We start from the raw sequence: 13,902 nt of genomic DNA, 5'->3' as shown, positions 1-13,902 counted from the left end.
AACCCCTCTCTCCCCGGACAGAGAGTGCTGCATGTATGTGCCCACATCTGTCCTGCTCATTCCTTCCTGTTCCCTGCAGTCTCTGTCAGCCATTGTGTTTCCCATCCTCTCCATTTCTGCACAGTAACTTATAATATCACAGATTCTGCTGTTTCTGAATGTTTGTTTCATCTGTTTTACATCTTATTCAGAATAATAAATCATTATTTTTGGGGTGTGGAACCAATTGTCTGCATTTCTATGATTTCTTATGGGAAAATTTGCTTTGGTTTAAGAGTGGATTTGGATTACAAGCTCCGCCCCGGAACGAATTATACTCCTTAGCCAAGGCACCACTGTATATCCAGTGTGATGATGGTGAGGGGTGATGTATGATTAGTAATACATCCAGTGTGATGGTGAGGGGTGATGTATGATTAGTAATACATCCAGTGTGATGGTGATGTGTGAGGTGTGATTAGAAATACATCTAGTGTGATAATGGTGAGGGGTGATGTATGATTAGTAATACATGCAGAATGATGGTAAGAAGTTATGTATGATTAGTAGTACATCCAGTGTGATGGTGAGGTGTGATGTATGATTAGTAATACATCTAGTGTGATGATAGTGAGGTGTGATGTATGATTAGTAATACATCCAGTGTGATGGTGATGGGTGATGTATGATTAGTAATATTTCCAGTGTGATGGTGATGTATGATTAGTAATACATCCAGTGTGATGGTGATGTGTGAGGTGTGATGTATGATTAATAATACATCCAGTCTGATGGTGATGTGTGATGTATGATTAGAAATACATCCAGCGTGATAATGGTGAGGGGTGATGTATGATTAGTAATACATGCAGAATGATGGTAAGAAGTTATGTATGATTAGTAGTACATCCAGTGTGATGGTGAGGTGTGATGTATGATTAGTAATACATCCAGTGTGGTGGTGATGGTTGAGGAGTGATGTATGATTAGTAATACATCTAGTGTGATGATAGTGAGGTGTGATGTATGATTAGTAGTACATCCAGTGTGATGGTTGAGGAGTGATGTATGATTAGTAATACATCTAGTGTGATGATAGTGAGGTGTGATGTATGATTAGTAATACATCCAGTGTGATGGTGATGGGTGATGTATGATTAGTAATATATCCAGTGTGATGGTGATGTATGATTAGTAATACATCCAGTGCGGTGGTGATGGTTGAGGAGTGATGTATGATTAGTGATACATCCAGTGTGATGGTGATGGGTGATGTATGATTAGTAATATATCCAGTGTGATGGTGATGTATGATTAGTAATACATCCAGTGCGGTGGTGATGGTTGAGGAGTGATGTATGATTAGTAATACATGCAGTGTGATGGTGATAGGTGATGTGTGATGTATGATTAGTAATACATCCAGTGTGATGGTGATGGGTGAGGTGTGATGTATGATTAGTAATATATCCAGTGTGATGATGATGATAGGTGAGGGGTGATGTATGATTAGTAATATATCCAGTGTGATGGGTGATGTATGATTAGTAATATATCCAGTGTGATGGTGATGGGTGAGGTGTGATGTATGATTAGTAATATATCCAGTGTGATGGTGATGGGTGATGTATGATTAGTAATATATCCAGTGTGATGGTGTTGTATGATTAGTAATACATCCAGTGTGATGGTGATGATGATGATGATGATGATGATGATGATCAGTGTCCCGGGGTTTGTTCTGTGTACAGGGAAGGAGAAGGTCATTGTGGTGATAGATGATCTGGAGGACAGTAGTGATGACCACAAAACCCGAATCCTGGAGCATCAGCCGAGTATCATGGAGAAGGCCAAGGATCTCTTCCTCATCAGCCCAAAGGAGAAGAGTCGTCTCATGGTGGACAGAGGAGAACTGGAGAGGAAACTGCAGATGCTGAGAGACATCATAAGAGAGAAAACTGGTGAGATCATCAGCTGGTGTGGGGGATTACAGTGTATATAATGCTATATACCCACCAGCCATAGCAGAACCGTCAGGTGAAGGAAATAAGGTGTGTGTGTGTGGAGGGGGGGAGGGGGTTAATGGCCGCTTTATTCGGGGCATCCCTGGTCTATAGTGGTTAGTATCTACCAAAAGTGCTGTAAGGAAGGACAACCAGTGACCGGGGAATATATGTTATATCTTTTCTGTGAATCAACTTCACCAATATGAATCAAAGCATTTACAAACTCAGGTGAGTATGCGTAGATAATATTTGTTTTCTCAAGGGATTTGCCTCAACAATATATGCAGTAATACCTCGGTTCCCAACACCTCGGTATTCAAACACTTCGGTAACCGAACAAAATCAGGGGAGATAACTGTCAGCTAGTCGGACAGTTATTGAGCTTACAGGAGCGGGTACTCCCGTCATAATGTTGGGAATCCCCGCTCTAAATGGGGGTTCCCCGCAGCGGAGGCAGAGATGGAGGCAGGAGGGGGGGCCTGTTTGAACTTCCTGCGCCGGTCTGGCTTCTCATCAGCTTCAGCCTGTCCCAGTTCTTGGACACTTCTCCAGGCCACCAGCACCCTCTCCTGGTGCCGGCCGCCCTCCCCACAGCGGCTCCTGCAGCTGCCGGACAGAGGTTTCCCGGCCATGGCTGCTTCTCCCCACCACAGGGAACAGCTCCTGCAGCCGGCCCCAGCTTCCGCCACCTATCTGCCAGCAGCCTGGAAATGGGTTCCAACAGCTGGGGCAGTCTACAGAAGCTGTTCCCCGCAGAAGGGAGAAGCAGCCATAGCCAGGGGAAACCACCAGCTGTCAGCTGCAGGATCTGCTGCGGGGAACACTGTAAAGGAACGGGGATCCCCCTCATTATGACAGGAATCCCTGCTCCTTTACAGTAAGCAGTGGTGCAAGATGCTCTGATACGTACTGCTGGTCCTTACACTCTGTGGACAGGCGCTATGCACACATGGAATATAAAAACAATAGAAAACATTTACATTGTTCCCTATGGGAAGATACTGCCCGGTTCTAGAACCGCCCTCCAGAACCGATTAAATTTGAGAATAGATATATTACTGTACGCAGTACTCAATGAATAAGAAACAACTACAAACTACAGCACACCACTGGGAAGTGACAATGGGACCACTAAAGGAGATCGTGTGCCGAACCACCAGGAGATCATAGTATGGAGATCAATGGACCCGACGCATATCGCCTCCCTCTGGGGACTTCATCAGGACAGCGGGTAAGTTGTTCTTATATATCTACAGTATAACTAAGCAGTAATGCAATACAGATGAAATCAGGATGACCTAGTAGATGCGGAATTACCTGAACAGATAGTGGGCCCATCATGGCAGCCGCTAGCGTGTGAACCTGCCGACCGCGCATGTCCTGTAAATGTCTATGACATGGCTGTGATCATGTGGTTACAGAGCGGGGCACTGCGCATGCGTCAAGACTAAGTGCCATTCACGACTATTGGACCAGAAACCATATCATCTGCTGCAGAACATCTTTATAGGCAGATCTGTCAATCACCAGGTTGTTGGAATGAGAGAGTGTATAAGCTGGGCCTAGCATTAATAGAAGCTGCTGCAGAACATCTGTAGGACAAAACCTGATACACAGATAAATACATATGTAACGTCACAGTCCGGTATATATTGTCAGGCGTCTGGAGGTATATTGTTGCCATTGGCAACCCCGGACTGTCTGTATTGGGGCCTATGTGTTTGTGTCTTTTCCAGGATTGCTTACACTGATCAATGCTATGCCATTACATTGCATTGATCAGTATTATCAGCAATCTTCCCATAGAATTTGCCTGAAAGCAGACTGATTGAGAAGATCGATAATCCAACAGGACAGAGTTATTATTATTTAGTTTTATAGCCCATCCTTGATTCCAGAGCGTTATACAAGGGATAGGGAGTAACAACACAGATCATTACAAAATCAAAGCATGTTACATGAATAAGGTAAATGGCAGACTGGTACATAGGGAGAGAGGAGCCTGCCCGCCAGGCATTACATAGGGAGAGAGGAGCCTGCCCGCCAGGGCTTATATAGGGAGAGAGGAGCCTGCCCGCCAGGCATTACATAGGGAGAGAGGAGCCTGCCCGCCAGGTATTACATAGGGAGAGAGGAGCCTGCCCGCCAGGTATTACATAGGGAGAGAGGAGCCTGCCCGCCAGGTATTACATAGGGAGAGAGGAGCCTGCCCACCAGGTATTACATAGGGAGAGAGGAGCCTGCCCGCCAGGCATTACATAGGGAGAGAGGAGCCTGCCCGCCAGGGCTTACATAGGGAGAGGAGCCTGCCCGCCAGGGCTTACATAGGGAGAGAGGAGCCTGCCCGCCAGAGCTTACATAGGGAGAGAGGAGCCTGCCCGCCAGGTATTATATAGGGAGAGAGGAGCCTGCCCGCCAGGGATTACATAGGGAGAGAGGACCATGCCCGCCAGAGATTACATAGGGAGAGAGGAGCCTGCCCGCCAAGGATTACATAGGGAGAGAGGAGCCTGCCCGCCGGGTATTACATAGGGAGAGAGGAGCCTGCCCGCCAGGGATTACATAGGGAGAGAGGAGCCTGCCCCCCAGGTATTACATAGGGAGAGAGGAGCCTGCCCGCCAGGTATTACATAGGGAGAGAAGAGCCTGCCCGCCAGGTATTACATAGGGAGAGAGGAGCCAGCCCGCCAGGTTTTACATAGGGAGAGAGGAGCCTGCCCGCCAGGGATTACATAGGGAGAGAGGACCATGCCCGCCAGGGCTTACATAGGGAGAGAGGAGCCTGCCCGCTAGGGCTTACATAGGGAGAGAGGAGCCTGCCCGCCAGGGATTACATAGGGAGAGAGAACCCTGCCCGCCAGGCCTTACATAGGGAGAGAGGACCCTGCCCGCCAGGCCTCACATAGGGAGAGAGGACCCTGCCCGCCAGGGCTTACATAGGGAGAGTGGAGCCTGCCCGCCAGGCCTTACATAGGGAGAGAGGAACCTGCCCGCCAGGGCTTACATAGGGAGAGAGGACCCTGCCCACGAGGGCTTACATAGGGAGAGAGGACCCTGCCCACGAGGGCTTACATAGAGAGTGGAGCCTGCCCGCCAAGGCTTACATAGGGAGAGAGGACCCTGCCCCTGAGGACCTACATAGGGAGAGAGGAGCCTTCCCGCCAGGTATTACATAGGGAGAGAGGAACCTGCCTGCAAGGGGTTACATAGGGAGGGAGGAGCCTGCCCGCCAGGGCTTACATAGGGAGAGAGTAGCCTGCCCGCCAGGTATTACAAAGGGAGAAAGGAGCCTGCCCGCCAGGTATTACATAGGGAGAGAGGACCCTGCCCGCCAGGGCTCACATAGGGAGGGAGGAGCCTGCCCGCCAGGGCTTACATAGGGAGAGAGGAGCCTGCCCGCCAGGTATTACATAGGGAGAGAGGAGCCTGCCCGCCAGGTATTACATAGGGAGAGAGGAGCCTGCCCGCCAGGTATTACATAGGGAGAGAGGAGCCTGCCCGCCAGGCATTACATAGGGAGAGAGGAGCCTGCCCACCAGGTATTACATAGGGAGAGAGGATCCTGCCCGCCAGGTATTACATAGGGAGAGAGGAGCCTGCCTGCCAGGTATTACATAGGGAAAGAGGAGCCTGCCCGCCAGGCATTACATAGGAAGAGAGGAGCCTGCCCGCCAGGTATTACATAGGGAGAGAGGAGCCTGCCCACCAGGGCTTACATAGGGAGAGAGGAGCCTGCCCGCCAGGTATTACATAGGGAGAGAGGAGCCTGCCCCCCAGGTATTACATAGGGAGAGAGGAGCCTGCCCGCCAGGTATTACATAGGGAGAGAAGAGCCTGCCCGCCAGGTATTACATAGGGAGAGAGGAGCCAGCCCGCCAGGTTTTACATAGGGAGAGAGGAGCCTGCCCGCCAGGTATTACATAGGGAGAGAGGACCCTGCCCGCCAGGTATTACATAGGGAGAGAGGAGCCTGCCCGCCAGGTATTACATAGGGAGAGAGGAGCCTGCCCGCCAGGTATTACATAGGGAAAGAGGAGCCTGCCCGCCAGGCATTACATAGGGAGAGAGGAGCCTGCCCGCCAGGTATTACATAGGGAGAGAGGAGCCTGCCCACCAGGGCTTACATAGGGAGAGAAGAGCCTGCCTGCCAGGGATTACATAGGGAGAGAGGAGCCTGCCCGCCAGGTATTACATAGGGAGAGAGGAGCCTGCCCGCCAGGTATTACATAGGGAAAGAGGAGCCTGCCCGCCAGGTATTACATAGGGAGAGAGGAGCCTGCCCACCAGGGCTTACATAGGGAGAGAAGAGCCTGCCCGCCAGGTATTACATAGGGAGAGAGGAGCCTGCCCCCCAGGTATTACATAGGGAGAGAGGAGCCTGCCCGCCAGGTATTACATAGGGAGAGAGGAGCCTGCCCGCCAGGTATTACATAGGGAGAGAGGAGCCTGCCCGCCAGGGCTTACATAGGGAGAGAAGAGCCTGCCTGCCAGGGATTACATAGGGAGAGAGGAGCCTGCCCGCCAGGTATTACATAGGGAGAGAGGAGCCTGCACGCCAGGTATTACATAGGGAGAGAGGAGCCTGCCCGCCAGGTATTACATAGGGAGAGAGGAGCCTGCCCGCCAGGGCTTACATAGGGAGAGAAGAGCCTGCCCGCCAGGTATTACATAGGGAGAGAGGAGCCTGCCCCCCAGGTATTACATAGGGAGAGAGGAGCCTGCCCGCCAGGTATTACATAGGGAGAGAGGAGCCTGCCCACCAGGGCTTACATAGGGAGAGAAGAGCCTGCCCGCCAGGTATTACATAGGGAGAGAGGAGCCTGCCCGCCAGGTATTACATAGGGAGAGAGGAGCCTGCCCGCCAGGTATTACATAGGGAGAGAAGAGCCTGCCCGCCAGGAATTACATAAGGAGAAAGGAGCCTGCCCGCCAGGGTTAAGCGGCCGGCAGAATTACATATACGCAGCGGTCGTTCAGACCGCTGTGTGTATGTAGTGAAAGTGATCTGCCAGGACCTAGCCGACTCGCAGCGTTAGTAACACTGCGAGTCGGTACGTGTGAAGCTACCCTTAAACTTGCTGTCAGGTAGGGTACTGGAAAGACACATAGACGAGTGCAGCCCTAGACTGAACCCGCCCCAGCTGTCCCTACCAACTTGCCACAACAGTACTAAAGGTTACTGCGGACAACAGGTCGACAAACAAACACAATAAAGAATGGTCAGGATACGAGGTCAGCAACACACGGGCAGCAAAGGTACAAAGTCAGAATTCAGGAAGCAAAGTCGGGGTACAAAATCCAAAAGGTCAAAATCACAATAACAAACAATCAGGAGAACGCTAGGTCAAGGCACAAGGCGCTATCACAGGCAATGGGATAAGACCAGGGGCTGGGATTTATAGTGAACAAGAACCTAGGTGCTGACAGCTAACTGGCTAGGTCAGCTGTCAGTCACCATCAAGGGTACACCTGATGCCGATCGACCGAGGGTGGTGAAGCCGTGGCTACATACAAAAGAAAAGGTAAACATAGCAGGCTGGTTGCTGGGGACACTATCGGCGGGCCCCCAGCAACCAGTCCCGCTCATAGGCAGAAATGTAGTGATTGTGAGGTCTCTGAGTGCGGCCTAAGACCTGGAAGTGCAGGGCGGCTGCTAGGGACGCCATTGGCGCGCCCCTAGCAACCAGTTCGGCCTGTTGTGAAGGACGCCGTCGACACTTCTCCCAGCTGAGCCGTGCGCCTCGGCAGAGGCAGGAAACGGGTGCGTGGCTCGATTCCTGACACCTGCAGCCCTGTGTCAAACTGGCGTAGCCTAGAGTATCTGTGCCCTAGGCCTGCAACGCCTCCTCTTCACCCTCTTCATGGCTGCAAAGGATAAAGAATAACCCCTTGCAAATATGCTTTTGCTGTAATGTATTATGTTCGGCTGCTATTTTAAATGTACTTTGGGACGAACTTTTAAAAAATTTGATTGGTTCCCGAAAGTTCAGAATGCATCTCAAATCGGGAATTTCGGTTGACTAATCTCTAATGACATAACATAAGACTATTAAAAGTGAAATAAATCTGTAAAATACTCAATATAAACCAGTCACAATAGTTCCCTTACATATATGATCTCAGAGGGTACCGCTATGGGGACAGACAATAGGCCTGTATAGAGAATGAACATTGGTATGGGGGACAGACAATAGGCCTGTATAGAGAATGATCATTACTATGGGGACAGACAATAGGCCTGTATAGAGAATGATCACTACTATGGGGACGGACAATAGGCCTGTATAGAGAATGATCACTACTATGGGGACAGACAATAGGCCTGTATAGAGAATGATCATTACTATGGGGACAGACAATAGGCCTGTATAGAGAATGATCATTACTATGGGGACAGACAATAGGCCTGTATAGAGAATGATCACTACTATGGGGACAGACAATAGGCCTGTATAGAGAATGATCACTACTATGGGGACGGACAATAGGCCTGTATAGAGAATGATCACTACTATGGGGACGGACAATAGGCCTGTATAGAGAATGATCACTACTATGGGGACGGACAATAGGCCTATATAGAGAATGATCACTACTATGGGGACAGACAATAGGCCTGTATAGAGAATGATCACTACTATGGGGACGGACAATAGGCCTGTATAGAGAATGATCACTACTATGGGGACGGACAATAGGCCTGTATAGAGAATGATAATTACTATGGGGACAGACAATAGGCCTGTATAGAGAATGATCACTACTATGGGGACGGACAATAGGCCTATACAGAGAATGATCACTACTATGGGGACAGACAATAGGGCTGTATAGAGAATGATCACTACTATGGGGACAGACAATAGGCCTGTATAGAGAATGATAATTACTATGGATGAGCTGTAAAATCTTTCAAGATACGGGTCCACTTTACTGTAGAAAGGACACAGTTACCCCATAGAGACTCCATTCTCTCCCTATTCTGTAGGGATCAGCCAGGTCACATGTTCCCCTATTACATCTCCGTTCTCTTGGTGTCTCTTCATCTTCTCTCCTCAGTCATCTATCCCCTGGTCATAGTCTTATGTATACTGACAGCGCAGGAGATCAGCTGTACATTAGTTACTGATGGTTTATATAGAATCTGTTTTTTTTTTTTTGTTATCTCCATTCTATAATAATAGATTATAGAGAGCGTTCTAATAACTTGTCTCTTTTATTTCAGCTGGAGCCCGAAAAGCTGAGAAATCAGAGGCCGCAGCTCCTAAAGAGGCCGGAGGCAATAAAGACCCCGCAGCTCCTATAGAGGCCGGAGGCAATAAAGACCCCGCAGCTCCTAAAGAGGCCGGAGGCAATAAAGACCCCGCAGCTCCTAAAGAGGCCGGAGGCAATAAAGACCCCGCAGCTCCTAAAGAGGCCGGAGGCAATAAAGATACTGCAGCTCCTAAAGAGGACGGAGGGGATAAAGACCCCGCAGCTCCTATAGAGGCCGGAGGCAATAAAGATACTGCAGCTCCTAAAGAGGACGGAGGGGATAAAGACCCCGCAGCTCCTATAGAGGCCGGAGGCAATAAAGACCCCGCAGCTCCTAAAGAGGCCGGAGGCAATAAAGACCCCGCAGCTCCTATAGAGGCCGGAGGCAATAAAGACCCCGCAGCTCCTAAAGAGGCCGGAGGCAATAAAGCCCCCGCAGCTCCTAAAGAGGCCGGAGGCAATAAAGACCCCGCAGCTCCTATAGAGGCCGGAGGCAATAAAGATACTGCAGCTCCTAAAGAGGACGGAGGGGATAAAGACCCCGCAGCTCCTATAGAGGCCGGAGGCAATAAAGACCCCGCAGCTCCTAAAGAGGCCGGAGGGGATAAAGACCCCGCAGCTCCTAAAGAGGCCGGAGGGGATAAAGAGGCCGCAGCTCCTAAAGAGGCCGGAGGCAATAAAGACCCCGCAGCCCCTAAAGAGGCCGGAGGCAATAAAGATACTGCAGCTCCTAAAGAGGACGGAGGGGATAAAGACCCCGCAGCTCCTATAGAGGCCGGAGGCAATAAAGACCCCGCAGCTCCTATAGAGGCCAGAGGGGATAAAGAGGCCGCAGCTCCTAAAGAGGCCGCAGCTCATGTCTCTCAGGGTAAGATCTCTATTGTTCCCTACACTACAAGTAATGTTTGGGGTGCAGGGGTGCATAGTACAATCCCATCCTGGTGTTATATGGAGGAGTTTGTAGAAATCCTTGTACACAATATAAAAGCTATAGCCTCTTCCCCATCTCTGCCCATCAGTAGCCGCCAGGTTGGGTATTTCCCAGTTTTAGACTTTGGAAGTCAATGGTTTTCCTGCTGTGTTTGATAATTTGGCTGTGGCCGTTCTCGAGGCTTCCTCAGGAGACTCCGGGAGTTACCCCTTGGCTAGTCTTGTTGCTGGATCTTGTGCGAGTGACTTCTTGTTTGGGGATTGTTGATGTTGGATCTGTTGGATGGTGTCTGAGAGTTTCTGCTCCCTGGTTATGTACGCCTGGTGGGAATTGCAGAGTCTTACTGAGTTAGTATCAGCAATATCAATGTAAAAAAGAATTCATTCAGGTTGCTTAAACTTTTTGGTTTGTAGATAGTGAGCGATAGTATGAACAGATTTCTCCGCCATAAGTCAGGTGGCGGGTGCTCCCTCCTTCACCCTCTTCTGGTGGGCGGATTTGGGAGTAGATCCCTTTCCTCATTGGTGGAGCAGGCTGCTTGATCCACAAATAAAGCAGGAGAGCTGTCAGGGAAGAGTCCGTCCGGCCTCCAGTGCCTGACACTGACTAAAAGGGGGGATTTATAAAGATAGGCATCTGCCAGATTCACTTAGAGACACAGGCCTGACCTGCCCCTGCCATATCTACACTAGAGCGGAGGACAAGGCAGATGTATGCCAAGGAGAAAGAGAAAATCTGGGCATAAAATTGATAAATCCCCCTCATAGTGTTTGGTTAGTGAAAGTAGCTCCCTAGAGAGTTAAAGGGGTATTCCACTCAAACTTTTGATATGTTGATGCCCATGGTGAGAATAACAATTCCTTCCATATTTATTATTTATTCAGTCTCCTTCCCCCAGTTCTCAGCTGCTGCTTTCTGCTGAAGACACAAAAATCTGTGTGAGCTTTTCTCTCTGTCTCCCCCTCCTCCCCCCTCCCATCTGAGACAGCTGATGTAAATGAGTCCCTGGCAGGCTTTATCTGCAACATTCTTTGTAATGCCGGGAGGTCACTCTGCTGATGAACTCCATGTGATTAACCCTCCCAGCATTACAAAACAAGCCCTCATGTAGCTATGTTGACGGAAAAATAGGATATACCACTTGGGAGACGATCATGGAAGAACAAAAAGAGATGATTTAGTCATTAAGGCCCAGAACGTGCAATGGGGAAGAAAGGGTTACCCATAAAATGGTCGTCCTGGAACCAACTACTATTGTAACTACAGGGAGCACATTGTAAGCACTCTTCCCTTACAGCATTTAGCCTAAAGGACCACTTTATGTTTGTATACAGGGCTCCAGACTAAAAAATTTACCTAGGAGCCATTGGCTCCTAACCTGAAAAATTTAGGCGCCAAATAGAATATTTGGTCGCCAGCATTTTAAACCATGTAAAATTAATGTTATGTTACATGGGACTTACTGTGTGCAGAGGCCACGGCAGCCTCCTCCTCCTCCTTTAGATCCTTTCTTTTCTTAGTTTGAAAACGTTCAACATGGAAACTTGCAACTTGACAACCACATCCAGTCTGACAACCATATCCAGTCTGACAACCACATCCAGTCTGACTCAGTACTTCAGCCTCACTTGGCTAGCCTTTTAATGAGGCTTACTCTTCTGAACTTGAAGTTAAAGGGAACCTGTCGACCCCCGTGACGGGGTGACAGGCTCCCAACCCCCCGTTAGAACCCCCTATACTCACCTCATCGCGCCGGGTCCCGCTTCTGAAGATGGTCGGGTCACAGAGATCTCAGCCGCTGCAGCCCGGCGTGCGCTGAGAGATGAGTGCAACACCCATAGAGAATGACAGGAGAGTCCAGCGCTCCGTCATTCTCTATGAGCGTTGGACTCATCTCTCAGTGTGCACGCCGGGCTGCAGCGGCTGAGATCTCCGTGACCTGACCACCTCCAGAAGCGGGACCCGGCGCGATGAGGTGAGTATAGGGGGTTCTAACGGGGGGTTGGGAGCCTGTCACCCCGTCACCGGGGGTGACAGGTTCCCTTTAAAAGCTTGCAACAGTCTATACATACTGAGCTGGACTTATGACTGCAGCCATAGTGACCCCCCACAAGATGTGTATATAGATAGATATATCTCTCACCTAGTGACTAATGCAAGTGACCCCCTACAATACAGACACCTGAGGGGCCCTGATAATAATAATTGTGCATATATCTATCTCCCAGTGTCTGCAGCCAGTTTGCCCTACACTTATAGATGCCCCCTCCCCTTATAGATGGCCCCCCTCTACCCCCATTATAGATGCCCCCTCCTCCCCCCCATTATAGATGCCCCCTCTTCTCCCCCCCTTATAGATGCCCCCTCTTCTCCCCCCCTTATAGATACCCCCTCCCCTTATAGATGCCCCCTCCTCCCCCCATTATAGATGCCCCCTCCCCCCCATTATAGATGCCCCCTCCCCCCCATTATAGATGCCCCCTCCCCCCCCAATTATAGATGCCCCCTCCCCCCCCCATTATAGATGCCCCCTCTTCTCCCCCCCTTATAGATACCCCCTCCCCTTATAGATGACCCCCTCTCCCCCCATTATAGATGCCCCCTCTTCTCCCACCCCTTATAGATACCCCCTCCCCTTATAGATGGCCCCCTCTCCCCCCATTATAGATGCCCCCTCTTCTCCTTCCCCCCTTATAGATACCCCCTCCCCTTATAGATGGCCCCCTCTCCCCCCATTATAGATGCCCCCCTTCTCTTCCCCCCATTATAGATGCCCCCCCCCCCCTTTCCTCTATGCTAAGCAGTATTTAAAAAAAAATAAACACACAAACTCACCTCACAACCCGCTCCCCCGGCGATCCTCTTCTTCTTCAGGCGCTGTCCCCGGCTGATGCGCGGCTGCCGGGGGTGTCCCGTCCTATCCCCGGCAGCGCGTCGCGTCAGTGAGCTCCCTGTACGCCGGGGCTGTGACTTCTGACACAGGAAGCGTCTCTGACGTGCGCTTCCTGTGCCGGAAGTCAGGGCCCCAGGCAGCTCACTGATGCGCCGCTCTGCCGGGTATAGGATGGGACACCCCCGGCAGCCGCGCATCAGCCGCGCATCAGCCGGGGATACTTAAAGAGACAGCGCGCCGCCGCCGGGGCCAGTCGCAAATGGCGCCCAGATTAATAAATCTGAGCGCCATTTGCAAAATGTCAGTCGCATTGGCGACCATTTTAGTCGCCATCTGGAGCCCTGGTATGTCTGTAGTCTTTGACATTTAGACTATGTTCACACACCGTAAAATTAAAGGTAAAATACGGCCATATTTTCAACATAAACAACAGAAAACAGCAGCCGTTCTTTTCAGCCTGGGCGGCATTGCATTGAGAACCATTCTCACAGCACACAGCATACCAAACAACAATTGTCATGTCAATTAATAACGCCCCATGTTGCACAGCGGCCGTTATTTAGGGGAACTCCAGGTAGAGGTTTAAAAAAAATGAAACTTCTGCGGAAGTCTGCGCTCCTTTGAAGTCAATAGGACATTGTCCGGCAGTGCGCACACCGTATAGAACATTGGCACTAATGGATTATGATCATTGACAATATTGGACATGCTCATTATTTACCCCCCGCTTTTGTAAAAAAAACCAAAAAACTGTTTTTTCACCTGTAAATCCGAGTTTATTGAAGGCTAAGTTTTTATACAGAACACAATAAAAGTAAAAAGCATTTTGGACAAAGACT

The 13,902-nt window shown here is 50.0% G+C and overlaps 1 protein-coding gene across 3 annotated transcripts in view; it reads left to right on the top strand.

The window, feature by feature from the left end:
• The window catches only part of LOC138801654 (uncharacterized), an 82,258-nt gene that overhangs the window by 31,851 nt on the left and 36,505 nt on the right, over positions 1–13,902 (top strand). For all 3 annotated transcript variants that reach the window (XM_069984697.1, XM_069984696.1, XM_069984698.1), the window contains exons 7-8: positions 1,731–1,940; positions 9,211–10,107. In XM_069984697.1, the coding sequence (XP_069840798.1) occupies positions 1,731–1,940; positions 9,211–10,107 (1,107 nt within the window). The remainder of the gene's footprint in view (positions 1–1,730; positions 1,941–9,210; positions 10,108–13,902) is intronic.

The sequence above is a fragment of the Dendropsophus ebraccatus genome, chromosome 9, assembly GCF_027789765.1.
Source record: "Dendropsophus ebraccatus isolate aDenEbr1 chromosome 9, aDenEbr1.pat, whole genome shotgun sequence".
In the NCBI taxonomy this organism is placed as follows: domain Eukaryota; kingdom Metazoa; phylum Chordata; class Amphibia; order Anura; family Hylidae; genus Dendropsophus; species Dendropsophus ebraccatus.
Note: the sequence above shows the minus strand (reverse complement) of the source record. Positions and strands in the feature narration are given on the sequence as shown.